General features: G+C 39.0%; 1 protein-coding gene across 2 annotated transcripts in view; it reads left to right on the top strand.

Moving 5' to 3' along the window:
* Positions 1-7,461: 7,461 nt before the first annotated feature.
* Positions 7,462-26,541, top strand: part of TTC1 (tetratricopeptide repeat domain 1) — a 41,813-nt gene continuing 22,733 nt past the window's right edge. The window contains exons 1-2 of one of the 2 annotated variants that reach the window (XM_006211900.4): positions 7,462-7,528; positions 8,576-8,938. In XM_006211900.4, the coding sequence (XP_006211962.1) occupies positions 8,606-8,938 (333 nt within the window). In that variant the 5' untranslated portion in view covers positions 7,462-7,528; positions 8,576-8,605. Of the gene's footprint in view, positions 7,561-8,575; positions 8,939-26,541 lie in introns of both variants that reach the window. The other variant, XM_015245781.3, reaches the window with a different exon arrangement.

Genomic DNA, 26,541 nt, shown 5'->3' with positions numbered 1-26,541 from the left:
ATCCCACAATCCGTGTTAACTACAGCCCACCGGCTGCTTTTATAAATAAATGTCTTTTTATAAATAAAGGTTTATTGGAACATAAATGTTCTCATTCATGTGCATGGTCCAGCAGTTGCAGCAGAGACCGTGTGGCCCACAGAACCTAAAATATTTACTCCTTGGCCCTTTACAGGAAAAGTTTGCCAACTCCTGCTCTAAAACTGCTGTGCTGGCTCTCTAGCAGAAGACACAAGAGGTAAGTAAAGTAATTGAAAATCATTTTTTAATGAGCCATGATTCATGTAATGAAGCATTAGGAAAGGGAATAACTGGGGTAGTGGGTTGTGGTTAGAGGCTCTCCCTTTACAGTGTGGGCCCCCAGAGAGAGGACCTCCAAGCTGAGATCTGAAGCCTGGGACAGTGCTTCTTGCTGAGGAATTTGTAGATTATTTAGCTCCCCCAATATTCGCTTCTGCTGCTTTGCCCTGAACAGAGAATGACAAAGAAACCAGCCTTCTTTCTGGAATGAAAAGATTTCCTTCCCCTTCGGATAGGAGCCGGAGAGGATTCAGGGAGGGGAATGACAGACGAACATGTTCAGCACTGTGCGTGACACTGAGTTGGCATTCAGCAAACGTCCCCTTCTTCCTTCTGACTCCTGCCCTTGCCACCTGCTGGACCAAAATTGGCCCACTGCCTGAACTTGCAATGGATGGTACAGCACCGACACAATGCTTTATGCTTTAAAATGGGCACTGACATTTCATATAGTAATGTGAGGGTTGGAAGTATGTTTCCTAACTCAGAAAAAATTGTTTGGTCCAACTGATGAGTCCCAGGGGGAAAAAATGTGCTAGCTCAGTCATTCCATTTGTGGTTGGGGCACAAATTCCCTTTCTTGGTCCAAATGACCGAGGGTAAGGGCAGAGTGGGAGTTGGGCATTTGGGTAAGTGGGTGCCGGATGCTTGCCTTGGCAGTCTTCTGGAAGACTCTCTCCAAGACCATCAGTCTCCATTTTATATGGTACCTTCATCCATCCATTACCAGCATTAAAGGCCTCATCTTAACCAGGATCTGGGCCATTTGCTTGACAGTGAAAAACTGCTGAGTTTTCCTGCCAAGTATAAATCCATATATGTTTTATAGATTTAAATCAGTTTCAAAGCCTTAAGCCTTCTTTTCATAGTTAAGGTTTCTATTATCTGCCCAGTCCTTTTGTTCTTTAGAAAAACATAGACTTCATGGTTAGACCCAGCTTTATGTCCCTGTTTTGTTCTGCTAGCTGTGTGATGTTGGGGAAAATGTTTAACCTCTCTGAGCATCAGTCTTATCATTTGTAATAATAATACCTATCAATGTCATCCATTTATACAGTATTTGAATGTCCGTTTTGCACCAGGCACTGTGCTGGGCCCTAGGGATTTCACAGCAAAGAAGACAGACAAGCTCTCAATCCTTGTGGCTCTCGGAGTCTAGTTGAGGGAGTTATAATAATGGAGTAAATAAATACTCAGGTTGTTATAGATGTGATAAATGATATGGAGGGGACAGGGTGATGTAATAGAGTCAGCTACTTAAGTGATATTGAGCAAAACCTGCAGAATGAGAATGAGCAAACCACGGGAAGAGCTGTTAATGGCATCAGGCAGAGGGAACGTTGAGCAGAAAGGTCTGGAGATGTGAAAAATATTGTGATTTAGGAACAGAGAATAGTATAGTGTCCAAGAGGGACAGACGTACAAGACGAGGTCAGAGAGGCGGATAGAGACCATCTCACATGGGCTGTATGGGTCATGGCAGGGAGTTTCAGATTTTATTCCAGTCAGACTGGGAAGCAATAAAAATGGTTAAGACTTGTACAGGACTCATGTGTTTAAAAGACCAGTCTGGTTACTGCATAGTGAGGGGATCATAGGAAACAAGGATGGAAAGTAGGGAGGCCAGGGTTGTGGTAAGGATTACCTACAATGACAGATGGAAGCTAATGGTCACAATCCCTGACATGTGTCAGTTCTGTATGAATGTAAAGTTAGCTGTTGTTCTGGAAAATCCAAGCCTGTCTTCTCTGGTACAGAGACACTAGCTTAATGTGGCTGTTGAGTATTTGAAACGTAACTAGTGTAATCATGCAAACCTCATTTTATTTCATCTTAATTAAGTTTACATTTTAAAACTGGTATTTGACTCAGTCATTGGGAAGTATACTTGAAAAACCTGGCTATATGAATCTACTTTTTCAACTGTAGATTTTATGAAATCTGAGTACTAATTCAAGTATTTTTGATGGGAATGTAATGTCCAAATTGCGATGTGTTATAACAGTAAATGCACACGTGATCCCAAAGACTCAGAAGGAAAAAGAAAATGTGAAATAGTCTCTTAATAATTTTTGTATTGATTGTATGTTCAAATTTTGGACAGATTGGCTTAAATTATTTAAATTAATTTTGCTTATTTTACTGTTTTTAATGCTGCTACTAGAAATTTTAAATCATACATGTTACAAGTCCAAGCTCATATTGCTTGCTGTTTGACAGGCCAGTAAATTGAGAGATAAGTCGTTGGGGCAAGGAACAGTGATTTTATTTGGAAAGCAAGCAGATTGAGAAGGTGGTGGACTAGTGTCCCTAAGAACCAATTTACCGAGTTAGAATTGAGGCTTCTTTTATACTAAAATTGGAGGAAGGATGGCTGTAGCAAACTTCTTGGTGTCTGAATCCCTTGTTCTTCCAGCTGTCTGCTTCGGTCTGGTCACAGTGTTCCTACAAACCTCCAACAAGGCAAATGCTATTCTCTGTTCTGCAACTTTTTAATTGAAAAGTGTTATTCCTTTAAAGGTCAGATCCTCGAGAATGGGCCATTCCTCCTGTACATTTCAGGCTACAGGCAACGTTCTTTCTCATAAGGTCCAGAGCCAGCAAGACTAAGCACAGACAACTGAGCACAAAGGTTACAGCTAAAAGAATAGTTTCAATATGGAGTCAGGTTTGTTCTTAATTACACATCTGTGTCTCACTTCTACTGCTGTTGGACATGCTGTTCAAACAGAAACAGAAATCTAGAAATATAGATGCACAGACTGTTAACTCTTGATTATATCTCCTATCACTGATCTCAATTTGAAGATTAGAACTGGGAAGAAATTAAAAGCAGTGGCATCTTTTAGAAGCACTATAGGAATACGGGATCTATGTCTTAATTGTATGTTTTATATACTACTCATCCTCAAGGAATTCTTTTGACATCCCTGATTATTCTTGGATATTGCACCCTGCTTTAGCAAGTTCAGGCACCCCAACTCTGGGAGGAGGAGCCCAGGACTGAGAGGATCCCTGAGTGTAAAGCTTTATCCTCGAAGCCAGGCTCAGTAAGCCTTGTGGCATTAATGTATGCCACTTTGAGCATGAAAAGGACTGAGTAGTCTAGCAAAGATGTAAACCTCTAGCTCCAGGGAGCATCAATTCACAGAGCCTCCCAAACGTTTAGCACAGTGTGTGTATAATAAGTCACCAGCAGAGGCAGGAGTGATTTCCATCTCTGCCTGCAGGTTCTATAAAGTGCTTTAAACTTAAAATACATCTCAAGTTTGTGCCAGGGTCTGTACGAAGTGCTATAGTTTCATCATCCCATTTAAGATTCATGATACTTTCTAAGGTAGGTTTTAAGGTTCAGTGACTTGTCCAAGATCAGATCACAGAGCTGCTAAGAGGCAGAGGAGGGATTCAAACCCAGGCAGTCTGACACCAGAATGTACATTCTTAACCACCATAATGGACAGCAGTCCCGCTACCATGCCAGTGACCCAAAGGACCACCCTGGAGTATAAGACTCCTTCTCTTGTACCCTCCATCTCTTCCAGCCATCACCGAGACTTGCTTACCCCTCCCTAGCCCTTGCTCTGCTCCCAGCCCAGAGTTAACTGGCCACAGACCAAATGGGCAACTGCTTGCTGATTGAGAGATGGGCCCTGTGCCACTAAGAAATCACCTAAATGCTTCCCGAAAAAGAAAAGCAAAGAGTAAATGATTATTTTGCTCCTGTCCTGATTTAGTACTGTACCCCTCACAGGGTCTAGTATGCTGCCTTGCATTCATTCATTATTCATTCATTCATGTTCAGCTTCCATTCTTTCCACAAACTTAGGCGTTCTGTCCCCCGTCCGGGGGGTATGAATGAAAGCTTCACAAATATTATCACAATTAATAATGTTATTGGTTATCATTAGTACCACTAGTAATAAGTAATCAAATTACTACTTGTAATTGATCATAACAGTGGTACTACCATAATACCTTCATTAATAATAATAATGATGACAATAACAGTAAATATTTGTTGAGCACTTACCATGGTAAGTGCTGTTAATATTAAACTATTTTTAGGGGGGAAGGTATAGCTCAGTGGTAGAGTGCATGCTCAGCATACATGAGGTCCTGTGTTCAACCCTCAGTACCTCCATTAAATAAATAAGTAAACAAACAAACTTAGTAACCCCCCACAAAAAATAATAAAAATTCAAAAAATATAAAAGTATTTTTTTCCTATCTTGAGCACTTCGCTTCTCTTCACTTTATGTGTTTTAGATAAGCCATGTTTAATTCTTACAACAATGGTATAAGGAAATGTCAGAAGTCTCAAACTCTCTCTGCAAGTCATCAGAGCACTGAGTTACTCAGTGTTTTGGCCATAAATTTTTGAAAGAGGATCATTCACCCCTGTGATAACAGGATGTTCAGTGACTCTTTACAACTGTAAACAAGACAGATATGGTCTCTGTCCTGGGAAAGTAACAACAGAACTGCCCTCTAGATGAAAAACATTTTTTTTTCCTTTTACAGAGTGGTTGTAAGCAAAGAGACAAAATTTCCACGGTTCCAGGAATTGACTGGTGGGTTTGCATCTGTAAAAATTTGTTTCTTGCTTGTGCTCTATAATCTCAGTAACATCCAACTACATATCTTTCCCCTTAAGCCTCCTAATATTTTCATGATGTCCTTCAGCCTCTCCTGCTCATGTCCTCTTAATGAATTATTCCTCTTTCAACAGCCTAAGTCAAATATCTTATTAGTGAAGACCTACCAAACAGAACCAACTAGATGCTGGTTCTTCTTGGCATAAAAATGAAAGACTGGATTGCTTCTTCCTTTAGGCTCAGTAGAGCCTTTATCCCCCAGCCCAACCCCCCGCACTAGCCTGTAGATTCCCGGGGATGCAGGAGAGCAGGGACTGTGTCTTATCAGGTTTCCTGCCCAGCTACTGTTACAAGGCCTGTCAAGTATTATTACTGTCTTCACCATTCATTAAACATTATGTGCCAAGGCCTGTGGTCTTTGTTTTCTAGGTTATATCATTTCTATCTCCCAACAAACTTAATAGGGAGGTACCACTGTTACCCATCCTAATGTTTACATATGAGATAAATTTATATATTAAAGCTTAGGAGCATTTTAAAATAATTGGCCCCGAAGTCACATAGCTAGTCAAGTGACAGAGCCAGATTTAGAATTCAGATAATCCACCTACAGCATTTTCCACCACATGTCACATATAACAAGCATATGATCAATAAAGGTTAGCTATTAGAATTATCACCCAAAGTTGGACAGCTGATATAGTTAAAAAGCTGATGTTGTAATGAGGTGGGAAGGCCCATAAGAAGACTGGCGGGATACCCAAGCAGAGCCACTACTATCCTACCAGCACCCTCTGGTTCCCTGGCCAAGAGGCTCTATCTCACTTTTTGCCTCTGAAAGGGCTTACTTCTAGGAGAATGGAACTTACCCCTAAAATTCTATTGGTTCCCTGAGCTCACTACTGATCGGTCCATTTCTGTAACTTCTGATTGGTCCATTTGTAGTACTTCACTTGCATGGAGCTCACTCCATGATTGGTTATTTCTTTCAGTCCTGATTGGTCCATTTCCCTCACTCCTGATTGGTTATTTCTCTCCCTCCTGATTGGTCCATTTCTATAAAGCTTGTTCCTAATTGGTCAACTTTTGTTATACCTTTTTTGCATATGATGTTGCAGAGTGTAAACTGGCAGCCTATAAAAGCCTGTGTGAACCTATAGATGGGGTCCAGAGCTTGGAGCGTTAACTTATCTGGGCCAGCTGGCATAATGAACCTGAGTTTTCCAACTCTCTGAGTGCTGCTTGGTCTCTTGCCCGGATCCAGGTTGCTGTCACAACTGAGCTGTAACACTGAGCTGTAACACACTTTTCTGCAACAGTAACTTGTTTATTTTATGTATTTATTCATTTACTTAGTTTGCTCTAAAATTTACAGCCTTTCTATCAAACTAGAATTTAACTAACAGGACTTCTTAAAAGTCAAAAGAGGCCTAATCTTTCTGAAGTTCCTGCTGTATTTTTTTAAATTAAGAAATATTAAAAGGTTTCAAAAATTCTGATATATTTTTAATGTTTACTTTTAGTATATTAAAGCTGTTCACTTACACAAAAATGTAACTGTATGCATAACCTCCTTTAGACATTAAATTCAAAAAGCAAATTTGATATCCTTCCTGAAAAAGCCTTTCCCAGCTATCTCTGCAATGGGTTCTTTGAATTATAGAAAATGAATTAATACTCTGCTGTTATTGCTGGTTACCTCTCTGGCTACCTTAAGGGATATATCAGTTCTGTTTTCCTAGTGCGCAATGCGTGGGGTCTAATAAACATTCAATAAACACTTCTTGAATGAATCTATAGGCCAGCACCTTGCTTTTGGTTCCAGGCCCACTTACTCTGAAATATTATCGAGAACCACAAAAAGCTTTTATGTGGGATATACCTATCAATATTTACTGTATTAGAACTGAAAACATTGCAATATTAATTTATTAATTCACAAGATAACAATTCACTCATTATATACTAATACAAATAATCCTTTTATAGATAATAACTATTTTCCAAAACAATACAGTGAGAAGAGTGGCATTGTTTTACATTTTTGCAAATCTCTGGCTTAATAGAAGACAGATGGATTCTCATAGCTCCTTCTGCGTTCAATTCCTTACGCTACCACAGGACACATAACCTCTGGAAAAATCGACTGTACATTCATGAGAGGAGTATGGAAAAAGCAGATAACAACTTAGTATGGTTATCAACACTGTATTGATCTAGCGATGGACCCGTTGAAAAATACTTTGAGAATCTTTAGAGGAAAAACTATTTTTGAACGACAAGGTTTAGGCTTCAGGATTCCTCTACATACAGCACATCTATCTTGAGAGAGGTCATTCTGGAGGAGTAAAAGGAACACAGTAGAGACAGCCTTTCTCTTTTCCTTTTCTCCTGTGCTGAGTAACGCAGTGTTGCCGTAACCCAAGATGGCGACCGTCGCTCATATTTCAGTCCGTACGATGACGTCACACAGCGACAGCGACGCCCTCTTTCCCTTAGGGTTTCACTACATTTCCCAGGATGCTTTGCCAACAGTGACGCTATTGGTCGGCGCTGGCGGAAGAGCACTTGACTGAGCGGAAGTGAAGAGTCTCAGACGCTAGGAAGGTGAGGAGGAGACGAGCTGTGGAGCTGTGAGTAACCCGGTGGGTCCGTTCTTTTGCTGGTGAGGGTCGCAGCTAGAGGAAGAACTGTTGGGAAGCGTGGGGTGGGCCCTCCTTAACCCTAGGGCCTCAGACTCCTGCCTTCTTCCACTGGACCTGGAAGCGGGGAGAAACAAAAAACACTGCTGTGGAGGAGAGGTCTCCGTATTCAAATCTTGGTGTTTTTAAGTTTTCTTGGGACAAGCTGGGGCAAATTGTCGCGACTCAAGGGTCGTTGGCGTGTTTTGTTGCGAGCGGAGAGGCAGGGCTGCTGACGGTGTGACTCAGCTTCTACAGTAGTGGTTCTCAATTGGCTACACATGAAAATCACCTGGGATGCCTTTTTTAAAAATAGTGATGTCCTGGCCAGACGCCGGACCAATGAATCAGTGAGGATAAGACCTGCGCAGCAGTACTTGCTAAAGCGTCCCAGGTGTTAATGCTGTGCAGCCAGGGTTGAAAACCACGCTTTTAGTGGTTGATTTTGACTCTCTCGGGGATCCTGATTAGGGCCACCTGCGTCAGGGCTCCCATTCCGCCGTAACCTACGTGTTGTCTATCACAGGCATTTGGGTGTAATTGATGATTACTCTTATGGCACAAATTGCATTTTGAGCTCCACCAAAAATTCTTGACCTTCCTGTGGTGGTGCTGGAAAGACAGGCCATAGTTTCTTACTTACCATTTGGCTATTCATTCTGAATAAAGGTTAGGACTGCTTCATTTTTCTTGCCATTGTTTTCGTTTCGGTCTATTTTTTTTTGCTACCCCGACAAACTGGGAGCAGTGGAAACGGAAGAGTCACATTAAAATCGGCCTCTTTTGTTGCTTATAAGAAGTTCTGAAAAGGGTATCATTTAAAATTACATTTGGCGTTATTTATGGGCTTATGATTACCTCTCTATATATAATGTATAATTATATATGTAATGAATTCAGTGAAAGGAAGTTGAGGTGTGATTTGAGCTTTGATTCAGAAGTTTGTTCAGGTTTGATAGGTTAGATCCCATTACCTAAAACACGTTTTCTCTTTCCCAGTTTCATCTTCACCTCCGTCACTGATTGAGCATGGAGGAGAAGTCAAAAAACTGTAGGGTTCCAGAGGATCTGTTTAATGGTTTGAAAGTTACAGATCCCCAGGAAGCGGAGGGTGCTAGCCCTCCAGTTTCTAATGCCAAAGATCACCATTCTCAGAGCAAACTGCTCCAGGATGTTGAGACCCATCCTCAGGAGGACCAGGGAGAAGAGGAGTGCTTTTATGACCCCAGTGCCTCATTTGAGAAGGAGGAGCCAAGAGTGGACGAGGTTGAAAACAAACCTGAAAATGATGTGAATTCCTCTGAACTAGATGAAGAGTATCTAGTAGAACTGGAAAAAAACATGCCCGATGAAGAGAAAAAGGTAAATATTTTCTTTATTGTACGTGATCTGCTACATAAACTGCTTCTTCAAGTGAATAAATGTGTCTGATACTGCTTCATAGACTGCTTCATCTGTGGTAAAGAGTGACTTGCCAATCTTTGACCTTACTGCTTTAATAGAAATGAATATGAGATGAATCAGTAGCCTTGAGTGTTTCTACTTAGCAAAGAAATTTCCCTTTTTTATGTGAATTTTGAGTTCTTATGTTCATCCTGTGTCATTGTTTCTAACATGTATATAATATACCTTTTGCCTTTTTTTTTTTTTTTAACAATCTTATCTATGGTCGTCTGCTGAAATTCCTGTAGTGGACGTTTTTTAGTCAGACTTTAGAACTATGGTATGCTGCCTGCTTTATGTTAATTCTTTGTTAACAAAAAGTGACCGCCTGGATATCCTGGTGGGGATTTGGTTACAGAGAGCAGTGGCTGGGACCTGGATCACTTACATATCATTCTTGAGGAACAGAATTGTGTGTGATAGTGGCTATCATTTGTTAAACATCTATATCATGCCAACCACTGAGCTTAAAATGTTACTTGTGTTTTCATTTAATGTTCACAACACGTCTACAAGACATAGGCTGTTAGCATTCCCCATAAGAGAACAGATCTTAGAGTAGTAACTTGCCTAAAGTCACGTATCTAATAAATGGCAGAACTAATTCTCAAACCCAGATCTCTCTGATTCCAAAGTATAATGTAGAATTTAACAAAAACAGCTATCTTCCTACAAAGTAGATACATGAATAAAATATACACGATCCTTTGCTTTGCCCTTGCACAAGTGACTAAGCAAGCCTTCACTTTGGGAGACAGAGGCTTGGTGACCTCCATGTATCCTTCCTCCTGATCTCATAAGCAAGGTTGCCTGAAGAGTCACCGTAGTAACTGAGTTTGTCTGCAGAGAACTTGAATGAGGTTTGTAGCTAATGCCTTTGAACAGCTCACACGCCGAAAGGACTGAGATGGTAAATGTGCAGTGTAAGAGTGGGGGATGGGGAAGAAGTGGGAGGTGAGGAGGAGCATCTTGTCTTTGTCCCTCCTTAAGCAATTTACATTGTCAGATCTGCTGGTTTTAACATGCATGTGTTAGCTTTTGTGCTAGTCTGTGCCACCAGCAGAGAAGGATAAAGGGCAAAAAGGAGCCAAGTTCATAACTACCTTAGCAGAAATGACTTGGAAAATTAAATCAAGTATCGTTCAATAACATTAGGGAAACGGTTTTCCAGGAAGTGAGTGTTTGGTTCATTTTTCGTATCACTGGTGCAGGCTTTTTAGAAACCTTGATTAAGCATCTGTGTTATAATGTTAGCAATACTTTTCTGATACCTTAATATGTTTTGCCCTGATACAGTGAATTTTTTCCATTGCCATCGGTTTGACAATTGAGTGGTTTGCCTCATAGTGTTACGTACTCTGCTCCCCATTCTCATTATAGAAGAACTGTTTTTTTCTTTTGGTCTCCTAGCGAGGAAATTCTAAGTTCTATAAATATTTGAATTAATTATTTTGATGCTTATTAATTAAATATTATAAGTAGCATAATACTTTTAAAACTTTTGCTTCCTTTTAAAAATTAGGGTGTCACTTCTATATGATGAAACTGTTTTAAGTTCTTATGTGTTCAGTTCATAGAGTTTTAACAACTGTATACACTTGTGTCATTCACACCAATTGTAGTATTAGCTATTTTTATGCCGTTTTTGATACATATTTTTGTGAAATTACTAGGAAATATGTCTCTTCACATAGGGTTTGGTTTTATAGGTCATCAGGAACAGAGTATCTTTAAGCTTGATTCTTTTAAAATAGACAGAATTCAGGTAATTAATTCAACAACAAAAATAAATACAAATGGCCACAAAATGTGAAGACTTTCAGCCTCACTAATAATTTTTATATGCACATTAAAACGTTCTGTCTTATTTCGCAGCACAAAGCACTGATATGATATTGACAAGAAAATGATGTAGGAACTCATGTACTAATATTGGGAGTTTGAATTGCTGCCTCATTTCTATGGGATATAGATATCAGAGTTTTGTATGAGCATTTCTTTAGATCAGGGCTATCAATAGAACCTTCTGTAGTGATGGAAATGTTCTGTTTCTACACTGTCCAATATGGTAACCATTGGCTACCACATTTTTAAATCATCTGGTTGTTGAACAGTTGAAATGTGGCTAATACAGCTGATAAGCTGAATTTTTCAATTTTTTAATTTTAGTCACACATGGCTAGTGAGTACCTTATTGGATGGTACAACTTTAAACTTCTGATTCTCTTCTAGTCATTTACTTTAAGGAAGTTACTAAAGATACATGTAGACGTATATAATAGAGATATGTTGCAGGATCATTCATAACTTTGGAAAACTAGAACTAATGATGAACAAAGGGGAATACTTTAAACATTTTTGGCATATCTGTGTGGTAGTGTGCAATATAGTCGTTAAAAAGAAAGATATATCTTAGTATTGACATGGAAATAGGCCCATAGTTAAATGAATTAAGCAAGTGTGATAAATGATTTACAATAAATATATATTTGGTGTTTGTCCAGCTCCTGACCTAGAGTTCCTAAAACCTTTGTAATTTCCTAAGTGAAAAGAGGTAAAGGTATATTTTGTTATTCATAACAAGCCCCTTTGAAACACATCTGAGTTACTGTTAATGAAGTGACTTCTCTGGAAAGCCCCTAAGGATGAAGTCTGGTTGTCAGAATTTGAAGCTCTCAGCCCCACCTCGCTCTGTCCCCACCTCTGGGGAGGGGAGAGGGGCTGGAGGTTGAGTTAATCACTGATGACCAATGATTAATCAATCGTGTTTACATAATGAAGCTTCCATTAAAAACCCAGAAGGATGGGGCTCAGAGAGTTTCAGAGTTGGTGAACATACGTGCGTTCTAAGGTGACACATCCAGAGGGCATGGAAGCCCAGTGCCCCTTCCCACATACCTTGCCCTATGCGTCTCTTCTATCAGACTGTTCCTGAGTTATATCCTTTATAATAAAGTGGTAATCTAATAAATAAGCTCTTTTCCTGAATTCTGTGAACCGCTCTAGCAAATTAATTGAACCCAAGGAGGTGGTTATGGGAACCACCAGTATATAGCCCATGGGTCAAGAGCAGTGGTGACAGCAGTAGTGTAGATGGACTTGGAGGACATTATGCTAAGTGAAATAAGTCAGAAAGACAAATACTGTATGATATCACTTATATGTGGTATCTAAAAAATATAACACACCAGTGAGTATAAGAATAAAGAAACAGACTCACAGATACAGAGAACTAGTGGTTGTCATTGGGGAGAAGGAAGGAGGGAGGGGCAAGATAGGGGTAGGGGATTAAGAGGTACACACTGTTATGTATAAAATAAATAAGCTACGGAGGTATATTGTACAACACGGAATATAGCCAATATTTTATAGTAACTATAAATGGAGTATAACCTTTAAAAATTGTGAATCACTGTGTTGGACACCTTCTATATAACTTACATAATATTGTACATCAACTTATATAATACTGTACATCAACTGTACTTGAATAAAAAAGAAAAAATATATAAACCAAAAAAAAGAGGCGACACCCTGGACTTGCAGTTGGCATCTGAAGTGGGAATGGGGCCAGACGTGTGGGACCGAGCCTTAACCTGTGGGATCTGACACTGTCTCCAGGTAGATTGTATCAGAATTGAGTTAAATGGTAATTCACCAGCTAGTGTCCACTGTGGAGCTGGAGTTGCTTGATGTGGGGGAAACTTCCACACATCTGGTCACAGAAGTGTTCAGAGTAAGTATTGAGAGTAGAGGAGACAGAGATGTTGTCCCTTTACAGCGTATTATAAAAGTGACAATTCCTTTTAAGTTAAAAACCTATGTGAAAACACGTTTATACATGAAAGTTTAGAAGGAGAGACACCAAATTGTAAAAAGTGAGTAGCTTTGTGGAGTGTGATTATTGGGCAATTTTTACTTATATTTAATACAATTTTGTAACATTTGCCTTTTTTTATAGTAAGCGTGTGATACATTTATAATTAACAACAAAAGAAGTTATTACAGTTTGAGAATATAAATAAATAAAAATGAATTCTTTACAACCAGGCTGGACTTTTTGCTAAAAAAAAAAAAGCACATAAAGCTGACCTTTGAGGATTCAGGAAAGATTTGCTGTCATAGGGTCTGTATTGCCAAATGTACCTAGTATCAATAGCTAAACTGTGTTATTCAAGCTGACTTGACTTGCCCTGTGGCTTAGAAGATAATCTGGCCACAAGTGGGTGCCAGCTCTCAGCAGAACTCATAAATCAAGGATGATGGAAGAGGAAGGCAGTTAGGATTTGGTTGAGACATCTCTTAAGGAAAGCACTGTGTATGTGTGTGTGTGTTTCAGCAGCAGTCTGAACTATTTGTGAAAACTTAAATGTAGACTTGACTACCCAGAGGAATGGGATTTTATCCAACATTTGACATGTACTAGATCTGCACAGGAAATAAGTGATTCTGAAAGCTTGGCTGAGGTGGCACACCTGGTAGCAGATGAGGATTATTGCTGTAATAAGGTTGTGATACAAAGATGCTTATAGTTTTTGTTGGTGTATAGTTGCTCACAGTATCCTCTTAGATGCTTTTAGTTTGGGGACATATAGAATATACTGCACTGTGGGCTGCTTGCCAAAGTGGAGCTCTGAGGCCACACGCATAAATTCTCTGGGTTCTTGTGCACACACTGAAGTTTGAGGACCACTGTCATAGGGCCTTGTGCATAGTCTTCCTTCATTCAGTAGCTGAATAAGGTTATCTCTTCCCTGAGGGCCAGTAATTGGTCTTGCAAGTTACAGAAATTTTGTCTCATTCATTTATTCAAGAAATGTTTGAGTTTCTTCCACATGCCAGGCATTGTTTGAGGTGCTTAGGAATACAGTGGTGAAGAAGACAGGATTTCTCATCTCTCATAGGTACATTCTGATTGGGAGGTATGGGGTAAAATGATAAGATGAAGTGATGAAGGGGTGGGGGTCGGAAGGATCAGGAGGACCACTTTCAACTGATTGGTCGGGAAGGACTTGTCTGGGGAGGTGGCATTTCAGCAAAGACTTGGAGGGAAAAAGGAGTCAAATGTGTGAGGATCTGAGAGGGAAATGTTCCTTACAAGGGGAGCAGTTAGTATAAAGGCCCTAAGGTAGCTACAAGCTTGGTGTATTCTTGGCATACAGGGAGTGGAGGGGCCAGTAGTAGCTGGAGCATAGTGATTACGGAACAGAATGGGGCGATGAAATAGGAGTATCTGATGATGGACCACTTTGTGAGCCATGGGAAGGAATTTGAAGTTTCTTCCAAGTGCAGTAGGAAACAGATGGGTAATTTTAAGCCAGAGTAGAGATGGAATAAAATACTTACATTTTATTAAGAGTATTCTGGTTGTGGTGCAGAGAATGAAGGGTGTGGGGCAGGGGTGGTGCAGAGCATTGAGACCAATTAGGGCCTAATCCGGTAGCCTGGGCAAAGATGATAGTAGCTTGAACTGTGGATCAAGTGAAGAGAAATGAATGATTTCAGATATATTTTGGAGGTGGAGTTGACATACTGGTGGATTCAGTTGGGAGGGCTGGTGTGAGAAATTAGCTTGATTCCTTGGCTTCACGTACTGGGTAGATGGTGATGCCCTTAACGAATACAGAGAAGATGGAGGGGCTTTGAGTTCTTCGGGGCTTTGGTGATTTAATTCTTGCCTGCATATGAAAAAGATTTGTAAGGCCAAATGGAGATTTTGCTATTTTAATGGGTTTGCTCCGTGGTGCCAGTTGTTTGCACACAGCATTCATTTACAAATAGATAACATACATAGATCCATTTAAGCAAGGGATATAGAAGTCTGTTGCTTGGTGAACTTGGACTCAAAGCACATAGTTAATGGGATTTTAAGACATTTTCCTTGGGTTCTGAAACTGAAAAGGATTGGACTTTCCTTTAACACTGTTTAACCTCCAGCCAGGAGCCACTATTGAAGTATTGGTTTAGAACCGAAGTTCTCTTATCAAGTCTTTCCCTAGTTCTCTCATTTTTCTTAAATCCCACATTTCTTGATCCTTTTGATTTCCATGTTTCTGCTACCTCACTGCATTATTTTCATAATCATATCAGTGTAACAGTGGGCATGTTTGCAGGGAACAATTCTCTTCTTGCTTCTAGAAAGTTTTCAGTAACTTTTCTGTAGTGGCCTGCATATTCTTTTAATTAACTTCATGAGAAAACCCTTTCTGATTTGTTGTTTACCTTTTATTTCCTTTCTAATGGGCGTCCTTTTGAACTAAGGTTGCCATATTTACTAATTTCTTAGAAGAGTTTTACCAGTATTGGGTTTAAAATGAATGCTTCTGACAAGGAATTAAATAAAATCCTAGAATTTAGCAGCTGGAAGGGCCTTAGATTTCTGATGCTGAGTTTAAACCAGGGAGGTAAGGGTTGTTTACTCTAAAACATTTGGGAGTTACTTGCTGATGAAATAGTTAAAGTAGCATTCAGTGTTTCCTGTGTTTATTAAGGAAGATCTCTTTGTGTAGATCAGTGATTCTCAAACTTTATTGTGGCTAAGAATCACAGGAAACTTACTGTACAAATCCCTGGGAAGTGTCTGATACCACAGACTTGGGAAGTGGCACCCAGAAATCTGCTTTGTTAACAAACATCTCCAGGTCATTTTTTTTTCATTGAAATGTAGTTGATTCTAAAATACTGTGTTAGTTTCAGGTACAGCATAGTGATTCAGCTTTTTTTTTTTCCTGATTATATTCTGTTATAGGTTATTGCAAGATATTGACTATAATTCCCTATGCTCAGCAGTAAATCCTTGTTGCTTATCTCCTAGGTCATTTTGGTGTGGGTAGAACTGTGGCCACAATTTGGGAAACAGAGAGCTAGACTGACACAGGTGACTAAGCTCCCAAAACAAGAAGTATTGGCTAACCAGAGTACTGACTGCATCCAGCATCAAAAGATGAGCTTACTAACGGGATGTTTTCTTTTACCGTGATCTGTGCTCAAGGTCAGAAAAAGAAAAAAAATGACTTTGGGGGAGAATTTAAACAGTACCAAAATAAGGAAATTTATTTCTATTAAATTGAGTTTTGGAAAATGGAATTTTCTGAGTTAAGAAACAAAGTATTTCCATGATCAGTCATCTTTCCTCAGAATGATAAGATTTAGTGAGAGTCGGGTTCTGGCTGCAGCTTAAATCTGGAGCTCCACCCTCCCAGCTCCAAGCCAACTTCTGAAAAAAGTGACTCGTGGAAAGAGTGAATATGTCTGTATGTATAAAGCAAATGATGTCTGATTTGAAAGAAAACAAAACTGAAGCTTTGGTTCCCTTTTTAATGATAAAGAATTCCCTTCAGAATCATTTGTATGACTGGTGTCTCTAACCCTGTCAGTGTGTAGTTTTCTCAGCACACCTAGGTAGGACTGAAGCAGAAAGTTTTGTTGGATGTGCTTCCATTTTTCAGCCCTTTAGCAAGTATGCAGTTTTTCAAAATTCTCCTTTTTACTCAGACTGTGCTTGACTTCAAAGTTTGTGCTGCTTTGTATTGTCGCAATTACTTTACGAAGCTGCAGAGGGAAGCAGAGAGCTGCTGGTAGATTTACAATATGGAGATTAACTTGGCGATGTGAACCTCTTGGTTTTCTCCTGTTGTCTGGTAAACACATGCTTACTATAGAATTATTTAATTAAGATTTTTTTTAATTTACTTAATGCAAGTTTGTGTCATTTAACAATGATAGAAGGGACATACAGTTGTAAGCTCCAAGTCAAGTGTGTTTATGTTGTGTTCACTGACCTAAAGTATAGGGAATGTCCCTGGCCAGCTGTTGCACTGAGAGGGTCAGGGTCTCTGGTGGCGAGTGGTTTTTTTTATGATTAGTAAGGGAATGAAGGAGCACCTTCAGACACTTTTACCAAGTTACAGCAGTATTTAAAGTTGTTTCAGTGGAGTTCTCTAGAATTTTGAGTCATAGTTAGAAAGCCATTCTCCACATTGAGGTCAAAGAGGTATTCACCTGTTTTCTTCTAGTACTTACATGGTTTCACTTTTTACATTTAGGTCTGCAATCCTCTTGGAGTGTATTTTTGTGTATGGTGTGACATAGCAATCTAATTTTTTCTTCTTCCAAATGACTGCAATTTATCCCAGCACCATTTGTAACAGTCCATCTTTGCATCAATGATCTAGTGAAATTTTAGTGTCAACTAAGACCAAATTTGTATCCTTTCCCAAATGCTCATCTTCTTCCTGTTCTTCAGATTATCAGATATATATTTATAGTGGCATTATTTATCAAAACAAAGAACCTCATTTAGACAAGGTTGGATCACCAAAGATTTGAATGGTAATCAAATTTTTAAATAACTGGAGAACTGTTTAGTTTAAAAGTATAGAAGCATGCTGTTGAGATGGTTTTCTGTGGTATAATATTTCAGTTTCATCTTTAAGAGTACATTTCCTCCATGTGATGGGGGAACTTCTGCATTTTACTCTATAATCCAAGAAATTAATTTCCTGGAAAATAGAATAAAATAAAAGACCCTGAGCATCCCTGTATTTGTGAGGGCAAAGAGTAGGTTTTAAACACTTGCAAATTGAATTCATACACCTGCAGGGAGCCCATTTTGCTCACTCAATGGAAAATGGCCTTGGATTAACTGTAGAATAAAAACCCAAGAACTGTGATGCAAGTCCCTGATTCAGCGAGGTAGAGGTTATTTTTAATGTAGGTCTCAAAATGACTATGGATCAGATCTCTGGGACCCAGTGACATGTTCTGGAGGAGTGTCATCCTCTTTTCAAGTGCCCTAATTCTTGGTAGCAAGGGAATTTTAAAAATGACGTTTTCTTTAAGACCGAAGCATATGAGCTCTGTGCTTACTACCTTTTTACAGGAGTTCCTGTGTCTTGCTCACTTTCTTCTTCCTGCAAACAATTCTTTATTTCCATACCTGTGGAAGACAATATAGTCTTGCGATTAAGAGCATGAAAGGTTAGACAACTCTGTCCCAGCTTGGTGCAAAATGGGATAATAATAGTACCTATCTCACAAAGTTGTTGTGAGGATTAAATGACTAGCGCATAAAAGCAATCTGAAAGCGTTAGTTATAACTAAGTCAGAAATCAACACTGAGTGTAGACTGCGAAATGCTTAGGGGTCTGGAACCTTGAAGATCTCTTAAGAGTCAGTTCTGGACACATTTTTTCCCCAAGGTGGTAAGCATAAGTGGATATTACAGTTTTTTGGAAGCGTACTAACCTCAGTCAGTTATCTATAAATTATCCTTCAAGTTAATTCACGGACAGTAGATTGAGTGCTTGGGGATATGGGGTTGGGGTGAGAGAGAGGGTGTTACAGATTTGGAAGGGGCACATGGGAAACTTCTGAGGTTCTGGCAGTTTGTTCTCTTTCTTAATCTTATTAATTATATGGATGTATATTTTACAGCAATGTGTTAGGCTATACTTTGTTTTGTGTATATTTCTCCATACTTCTATCAGTTTCTGATAGTGAGATACTGAAATCTTTAACAATTGAATGGTGGATTATTTTTCTCCTTTGAATTCTTTTTCTCTATGTATTTTATAACTCTGCTGTTAGGTACATTTACATTTATTGCTGTTATGTTTTCTTGATTTATTGATTCCTTTATTATCATGAAATCATTCCTTTTTTGTCTCTAGTAATATTTCTTGTGTTAAAAACTTTTTTCTGATACTTCTGTAGGCATTGGTATAGACTAAATGTTTTCATCCCCCCCGAATTTGTATCTTAAAAACTAACTCCCAATGTGATAGTATCAAGAGATGGAGCCTTTGGAAATAATTAGGTCATGAGGGTGGAACACTCATAAATGGAGTTAGTGCCCTAATAAGAGACCAAAAAAACTTCCCTTGGCCGTTCTGTCATGTGATGTTAAAGCAAGCGGGAAGCAGGCCCTCACTAGACACTGAATCTGCCAGTGCCTTGATCTTGGACTTTCAGAACTGTGAGAAATAAATGTTGGTTATAAGCTACCCAATCTGTGGTACTTTTGTGATAACAGCCCAGACTGACTAAGACAGCCACTCTCCTCTCGTATGGTGGTTATTTGCATGATATATATTTTCCATCCTTTTCCTTTCAACCTGTTTGTGTCTTTGAATCTAAAGTGTGTCTTATAGACAGCATATGGTTGAATCTTAAATCCAGTCTGACAGTCTCTGCCATTTGATTGGGGTGTTTAGTCCATTCACATTTAATGTGCTTATTGACATGGTTGAATTTATTACATCAGCCATATTGTCTTCTACATGTTCCATGTCTTTTTTATTCCTGTTTCTTTTATTGCCTTCTTTTGTGTTAGATAATTTTTTTAGTGTACCATTTTAACATTTCTAATTTTTCAACTGTTTCTTAGCTAAATTTTTTTAGTGGTTGCTGTATGGATTACAATATACATCTTATTACAGTCTATTTTAGTTTAATTTAATGCAATTCTAGGGGAGGATAGAAACTTTGCTTCAGTATAGCTCCATTTCCTCCCCATTCCTTTGTGCTACCATTGTCATAAACATTATATCAAAATATTTTGTAAACCCAATCATGTAGTGCTATAATTGTTATTTTATATAATCTTTGTTTGAAATTAAAAGAAGAGAGAAAATAATATATTTATAGAGCCTTTGATGTATTTACCATTTCTAATGCTCTTCATTTCTTCATATAGATTTACCATCTGGTGTCATCTTTCAGTCCAAAGGACTTCCTTTAGTGTATCTTGTAAGGCAAGTTTGGTAGCAGCAAATTCTCTGTCTTCATCTCTGAATGTCTTTATTTTGCCTTCATTTTGCAGTATGGTTTTGCTAAATATCTACTTTTTGATTGATGGTCTTTTTTTCTTTCACCATTTTGAATATGTCATTACACAGCCCCTGACCTTCATTGTTTTTGGTAAGAAACTAGATATTAATAGTTCTGTTGTTCCATTATACGTGGTAAGTTTTTTTTTAACTTTTTTTATTGAGTTATGGTCATTTTACAATGTTGTGTCAAATTCCAGTGTAGAGCACAATTTTTCAGTTGTACATGAAGATGCATACATTCATTGTCACATTCTTTTTCGCTGTGAGCTACCACAAGATCTTGTATATATTTCCCTGTGCTATACAGTATAATCTTGTTTCCTGATAAGTTGTTTTTATCTTGTTGCTTTCAGATTTTCTCTTCGTCTTTGAACAGTTTGACTCTGGTGTCTCTAGATTTGGATCTATGTGTTTGGGTTCACTGAGTTTCTTGGATCTGTCGATTAACATTTTTTATCACAATTTTAAGATTTTCAGTCATTATTTTTTCAAATATGTTTTCTCTTTCTCTTCTTCTGGAACACTCATCCCATATATTGTAAAGGGTCTGTTCACTTTTTTCCATCTTTTTTCTGCTCTTTGTTCTTCACATTGGTTGTCTGTTGCTCTGACTTCAAGTTTACTTATTTCTCATGCCAATTTGAATATGCTTTTGAGCCTGTCTATGAGTTTTTCATTTCAGTTAGTGAACTTTTCAGCTTTTTAAATTTTGTTTTTCCTTTTAGATAATATCTGTCCCTTTTGTGTGGTTCTCTGTTTTTTAATCATTGTCTTCATGCTCTCATTTAAGCCTTTAAACACATTGCTTTTAGTTCTTTCAACAAATTGAGTCACTTTTGAGTCTGTTAGATCTCATATCTGTGTTTACTCAGGTGTTTCTATTGACCACGTTTTTTTTCTGATTATGGGTGAACTATTCCTGTCTCTTTGCATGTCTTGTAATTTTTTGTTGAAACTGGGCGTATTAAGTAATATTGTAGCAGCTCTGACCTCCACCCCATGCTCACCCCCCAGATATTTTCTGTTGCTCTTTTGCCTGTCTGCTCCTTTGTTTAGTAATTTACCTGTATTGGAGTTCGAGTTTTTTGAGCTTGAGCCAGCCATTCTCCTTGCTTGGCCTTGTAATAAATCTTTCTCTGCTCTAAAAAAATGTTGTTGTTGTTGCTGTTATTTGCCTGTACTTAAGCTGTGCAATTCATTTCCTCTAGGATAGGTGGCCACTGATGGCTCTGCTCAGTTGGGTTTTGTTTTCTTGTTTTTAAGTCTGGCTTTCTTGGGGTTGCTTCTGTTTCTGCACAACTTAGTGGTCATCCAATAACTGGTCAGAGATTTATGTTCGAGTACTTCAAGTCGATAAGGCTCCTACCTCCTGTCAGTGGATCTGTGTGTGGGTGTAAAAGTATATTCCAAGTTCAGATAGTTTTCAAGTCTGCCCCAACTGAACCCTCTTGTGTCTCCCCTGCCTCCTGATAGAACAGGATGTGTTGAATAATTTCAGTCTTCTCCATCCTCTCCAAGTGTGCACAGGAACTCCAGTCAGCCCAGGAAATTTGAAGAGCTTAGCAAGTGCCTCGATGACTGTTTTATATCCCCCTGTTACATAGTTCTGTCTAGTCCATGGGTCCGTTACTTGCCCAACCAGGGCCTCAGCCACAGATTAGTAGAACCCCTGACCTTCCCCATTTGCTTGCCACTCAGATTGCAGCACCCCTGGGCATGGGTTATTTCACCCTCTTAGAATCAAGTCAGCCTCGTCCAGCCGTGAACCCGCTGGTTATTCACAGCCTGCCTTGCTGGGTTAGAATTACAGCATTGAATGGTGAGAAGAAGCGGTCTCTAGCAAGTACGCCACAGATTTCCATGGTTATTTCCTCATGTTCAGTAGTTTTTCATGAATAACTGTAACTCACTTTTTTATAAACCTTTAGTCAGTTTCCAGGACTCTGAAATAGTTGTTTTTGATCTTTTTGTCCAGTTTCATAGTTGCTTTTAGGTTAGAGGATATGGCAGCCTCCTCATTCAGCCACATCAGAAGTCCCACCTAGTATTGAGTTTTGAACTATGTAAATATTCTACACGTTCAAATATTAAAATTAAATTAGAAAGGATAAGGAAAATTAAGCCTTAAAATGGATTATAGACAGAAACAAATTAATGTATCTGTATCAGATTGATTCCATATAACATAACTGTATCCAATTGATTGCACAGAGAAGATAATTACAGTAACTTCGGACATAGTACTCTGGCTGTACACCCTTAGTAGGTTATATTGTAAAGTCAGAACTGCAGTGAGATCTTGAACTTTGCGTTGTAGGTTATAGGTAGTGATATTCATATAGTAATTTTGAAACTTTTTTGTTTATTATAGAGTAGAGCGAAGGAGAAAATATATTGCCGTGACTGGGAACCAGTTTTTACTGTGGGAGTTGACGTGGTTTTCACTTTCATGGATACGTGCATACAAGATTTGACTTGTATGTATTTTCTGACTTCTGTGGTATTTGTTTTGCTTTGCTTTGGTTTTTTTAAGATGTATTTCCATGGGTATCTTCACTGAGAGGGCCTAAAACCAGTGACTCCTTAGTAACAGTGAACATACTGGCACTTAGACCTTGGTTTCTAAATACCATTCCCCACTGAAAGAATCCAGGGCTCCTTGGAGAAAGCTGATTCCAGGTCCGAGGAAAGCAGAGTAGAAAGTATTGCACCTGGAATATAACGTACACCTGTAGCAAAGCCCGCCCTTAGTGGGACAGATCCAGGCAAAGGTTTATGCAGATCCTGGAAGTGAGCTAAGTAGACTTAAGCAGGAAATCTGGAGCACAGGCTAAAAGGGCCCCATGGGAGGAAGGGTGCAGTCAGAAGAGGACCTTGCCGGGGCCCTCTTGCCCAGGGATGTGCAGTGTTCTTCAACCCAGAAAACCATTTAAGCGTTAGGTAACATTCCAGACTTTCTGCAGTGCTTTTTTATTCTCCTTTAATTTAAAAAAAAAACCCTGTGAGGTGGAATTGAATTGCCAAATTAGAGGCATTACGTTCAGTCTGCGTTCAGAGGAAGATCATGTGGGGAAGGAAGTGAAAGGTAGTCCTGGAGAGGAGATAAGGTTTGTGCCAGACTTTGAAAACAGGAAAATGTGCTTTGGGCAATTGGAAGGAAAATGTAGGAGGGAAACAAAGGCATTCCAAGGTGGGTGCGTAGGCAAAAGAATGGAATGAAGAATAAAAGATGGGAAGATCGGACTGTCTGGAAGAGAGGACTTGTGTAGTCCTGGGAGATAAGGTTGAGTGGGTTGGAATAGAAGTTTGTTGTGAAGAATAAGAGATTTCTGAATCTTGATTTCTGTAACCTGTAAAATAGGTCAATACCTCCCTCCTACTTCTCAGAATTGTCTTGAAAAGCAAATGAGCTAATGTATGTGATCACAGATTTTAAGTAGTGGAGTGCTATCCTGATATAGGTTATATACCACTTTGACTACCAGGCTGAGAAGTTTGCAGTCGTAGTAATTATTGAAATAAACTCCATTCATCAAGGGCATTGTCTGCTTAGGGTTTTCCTTGACAATTCCTGTGACGATTTACAGTGCAGAGTAATGTCGCTATTCCCCACCCCCGAGTTTTCAGTGACTGGGAGAAATACTGAGTAAAGAGGCCTGTAACATTTCTTTGGCTCCCATTCTTATGAAAATATAATTCTGGAGCAGACGTTTCCCAGTGAGGCCTCTCTAGAATGTGTTAAAAAGGCATTGTGGAGGCGTGCGAGAGGACTCCTAACCGAGTTAGACCAGAACCTGAAAGATTTGCACCTGAGAATGCAGCAGAATCCCAGCACTGCCAGTTCATTTATGTGTGAATGCTCCTGGCACTCAGCGTGCTAAGTCAGACCTAACGCACTGTAAAATCTGTCCTTGGATTCCAGTAACGTTACACAGGATGTGTGCCATCCTTTGGAAAAAAGGGATGTTCCAGCAGCAGAATAAATCCTAGTCTTTGTACTGGGATCAAGTTAGTCTCTTGGCACAGCTGAGAGAGTGCAGCTTTCTCTTCAGAGTGCTATTTTTAGCTGTTTCCTAGGAGATGTTCAGCATGATATTGATAATTGCATTAATCCTCAATTTATACAGTCTGTGGAAGCAGCAACTCTTTTCCATTGTTTACTGCTCACTGGGTCACTGAGTTGTGATTTATCAGTTGAAAAAATAAAATGCCTTCCTGAGAAAAATTGGCCTTTGAAATCCGTTCTGGAGCCCATCTCTCTGCTCATTCAGCTTTTAGGCCAACTTACAAGGGCACCGTGAGCTTTTCTCGGGCTGCCTGCTCAGGCTGGCTCTTATCAGTAATTCCTTCTGGGTGTACCTTGGATCTAGGCTTTTCCCATTGGGATCTTAATGTTCTAAATTTACCAAATGATGATTAAACTCTTAACACACACACACACACACACACTCACTCAACACTCACTCACACTCACACTTCACAAGAGCCTGGTCTGACAGTCTAAGTGACTAATTCATGTTCATACAACATTCCTGATAAGTTGGCACTGGAGAACAGATTATAGATCAGAAAGTAGCTTGAAACTAGAGTTAAAGCAGAGAGATTGAAAATTGTTAATGGGTGGACATTAAACTAATAACTTGATGAGTTGCTCTTCTCTAAAGAATTTTTATTTTTGATGTAACTGTTTTTAAAAAATATATTACAGACCTTTCAGACCTGTGATGCATTTATTCATGTGATCATATAATTTTCTCTTTTAACTTATCAACATGCTACCTTGCATTAATATATTTTCTAATGTGAAACCAACTTTTCATTGACAACTTTATTAGCCAGTGACGTATGCAGGGGGCTGTTTTTGTGTGAATTTAAAATTGATCGAATGGATTCACTAATACAGGGTTTTGGTTTTACCCTAATTGAAATCATTTTATAACTTTTTTAATTAAAACAAATTTTTTTAATACCTCTTTATCCATTTCTCCTGCCCCTACCCAAGCCCTGACCTATGAACTTGGGTTTTTGTTTGGATTTGTTGTTTTGTTTAGACTCCACGTATAAAAGAGAGCATATGGTGTTTGTCTTTCTCTTGCTTACTTCACTTAGCACAATGCCCTTGAGATCCATCCATGTTGTCGCAAATGGTAAGATTTCATTCTTTGTTATTGTTGAATCATATTCCGTTGTCTACATATACCACAGTTTCTTTATCCATTCATCCATTGATGGACACTTAGGTTGTTTCTGTATCTTGCCTGTTGTCAATAATGCTGCAGTGAACATGGAGGGGCAGATATCTTTTTGAGTTAGTGTTTTCATTTTCTTCAGATAAATACCCAGGAGTGGAATTGCTGGATCATATGATGGTTCTATTTTTAATTTTTTGAGGAACTTCCATACTGTTTTCCATAGTGGCTGCACCAATTTACATTCCCACCAACATTTCACAAGGGTTTTCTTTTCTCCACATTCTTGCCAACAGTTATTTCTTGTCTTATCAATTATTGCTATTCTGACAAGTGTGACATGATATCTCATTGTAGTTGTGATTTGCATTTCCTTGATGATTAATGATGTTGAACATCTTTTCATGTACCTGTTGGCCACGTATGTCTTCATGTCTTCTTTGGGAAAATGTCTATTAGATCTTCTGCCCATTTTATATAAGGTTGAGGGTTTCTTGCTATTAAGTTGTATGAGCTCTTTATGTAGTTTGGCTATTAACCCTTTATCAGATAGATGCTTTGCAAATATTTTCGTCCATTCATTTTGTTGATGGTTTCCTTTGCTGTGCTGAAGCTTTTCAGTTTGGTGGAGTCCTACTTGTTTATTTTTGCTTTTGGTGTCAGAGTCAGAAAATCATCACCAAGACCTGTATCAAGGAGCATTACTGCCTTTGTTTTCTTCTAGGAGTTCTGTGGTTTCAAGTCTTACTATGTTCAAGTCTTTGATCCACTTTGAGTTTGTTTTTGTGTATGTTATAACATAGCGGTCCATTTTCATTCTTTTACATGTGGCTGTCCAGTTTTCCCAGGACCATTTATTGAAGAGACTGTTCTTTCCTCATTGTATATTCTTGGCTCCTTTGTCATAAATTAATTGACCATATATATGTGGGTTTATTTCTGGGCTCCCTGTTCTGTTCCATTGATCAATGTGTTTTTATGCCAATACCATACTGGTTTTTAATTACTGTAGCTTTGTAGTGTAGTTTGAAATCAAGGAGCATGATGCCTCCAGCTTTGTTCTCCCTTGTCAAGTTTGCTTTGTCTGTTTGGAGTTGAAATAATTTTTAACAGGATTTGTTCTGGAGTTTTCTTGGCTTCCAGCATCCAATCCCCCTTCCTGTGTGGAGGAATTCCCTTGTGCTATAATCTTGCTGGGTGGCAGCCCCCCATGTCCCTCACTCCAGTCTCTGACTGCTGAGCCATGTCACCTACACTTGGCTCATTGGATGCTTCTGACCAAAACTTTAAATCTGGATAGGGCAAAGAAAAGGGAGTGGTTAGAATTTATTGGCTGCTATTACAGCCCTGTCTTGACCAGTCTCTTCCACTGGAAGGCACTTAGTGTTTTCTTGCTTCTTGACTTAACAGAGCTGCCTCGAGTCCTGCCTGTTCTCTAAACCTATCATTTAGGTCTCCATTGATTGTGTGAGCCCCACAGTAGCATTCCAGTAAATACGCC

The sequence above is a fragment of the Vicugna pacos genome, chromosome 3 (genome assembly GCF_048564905.1).
Source record: "Vicugna pacos chromosome 3, VicPac4, whole genome shotgun sequence".
Taxonomy (NCBI): Eukaryota; Metazoa; Chordata; class Mammalia; order Artiodactyla; family Camelidae; genus Vicugna; species Vicugna pacos.
This window is presented reverse-complemented; position numbering and strand designations above follow the sequence as displayed.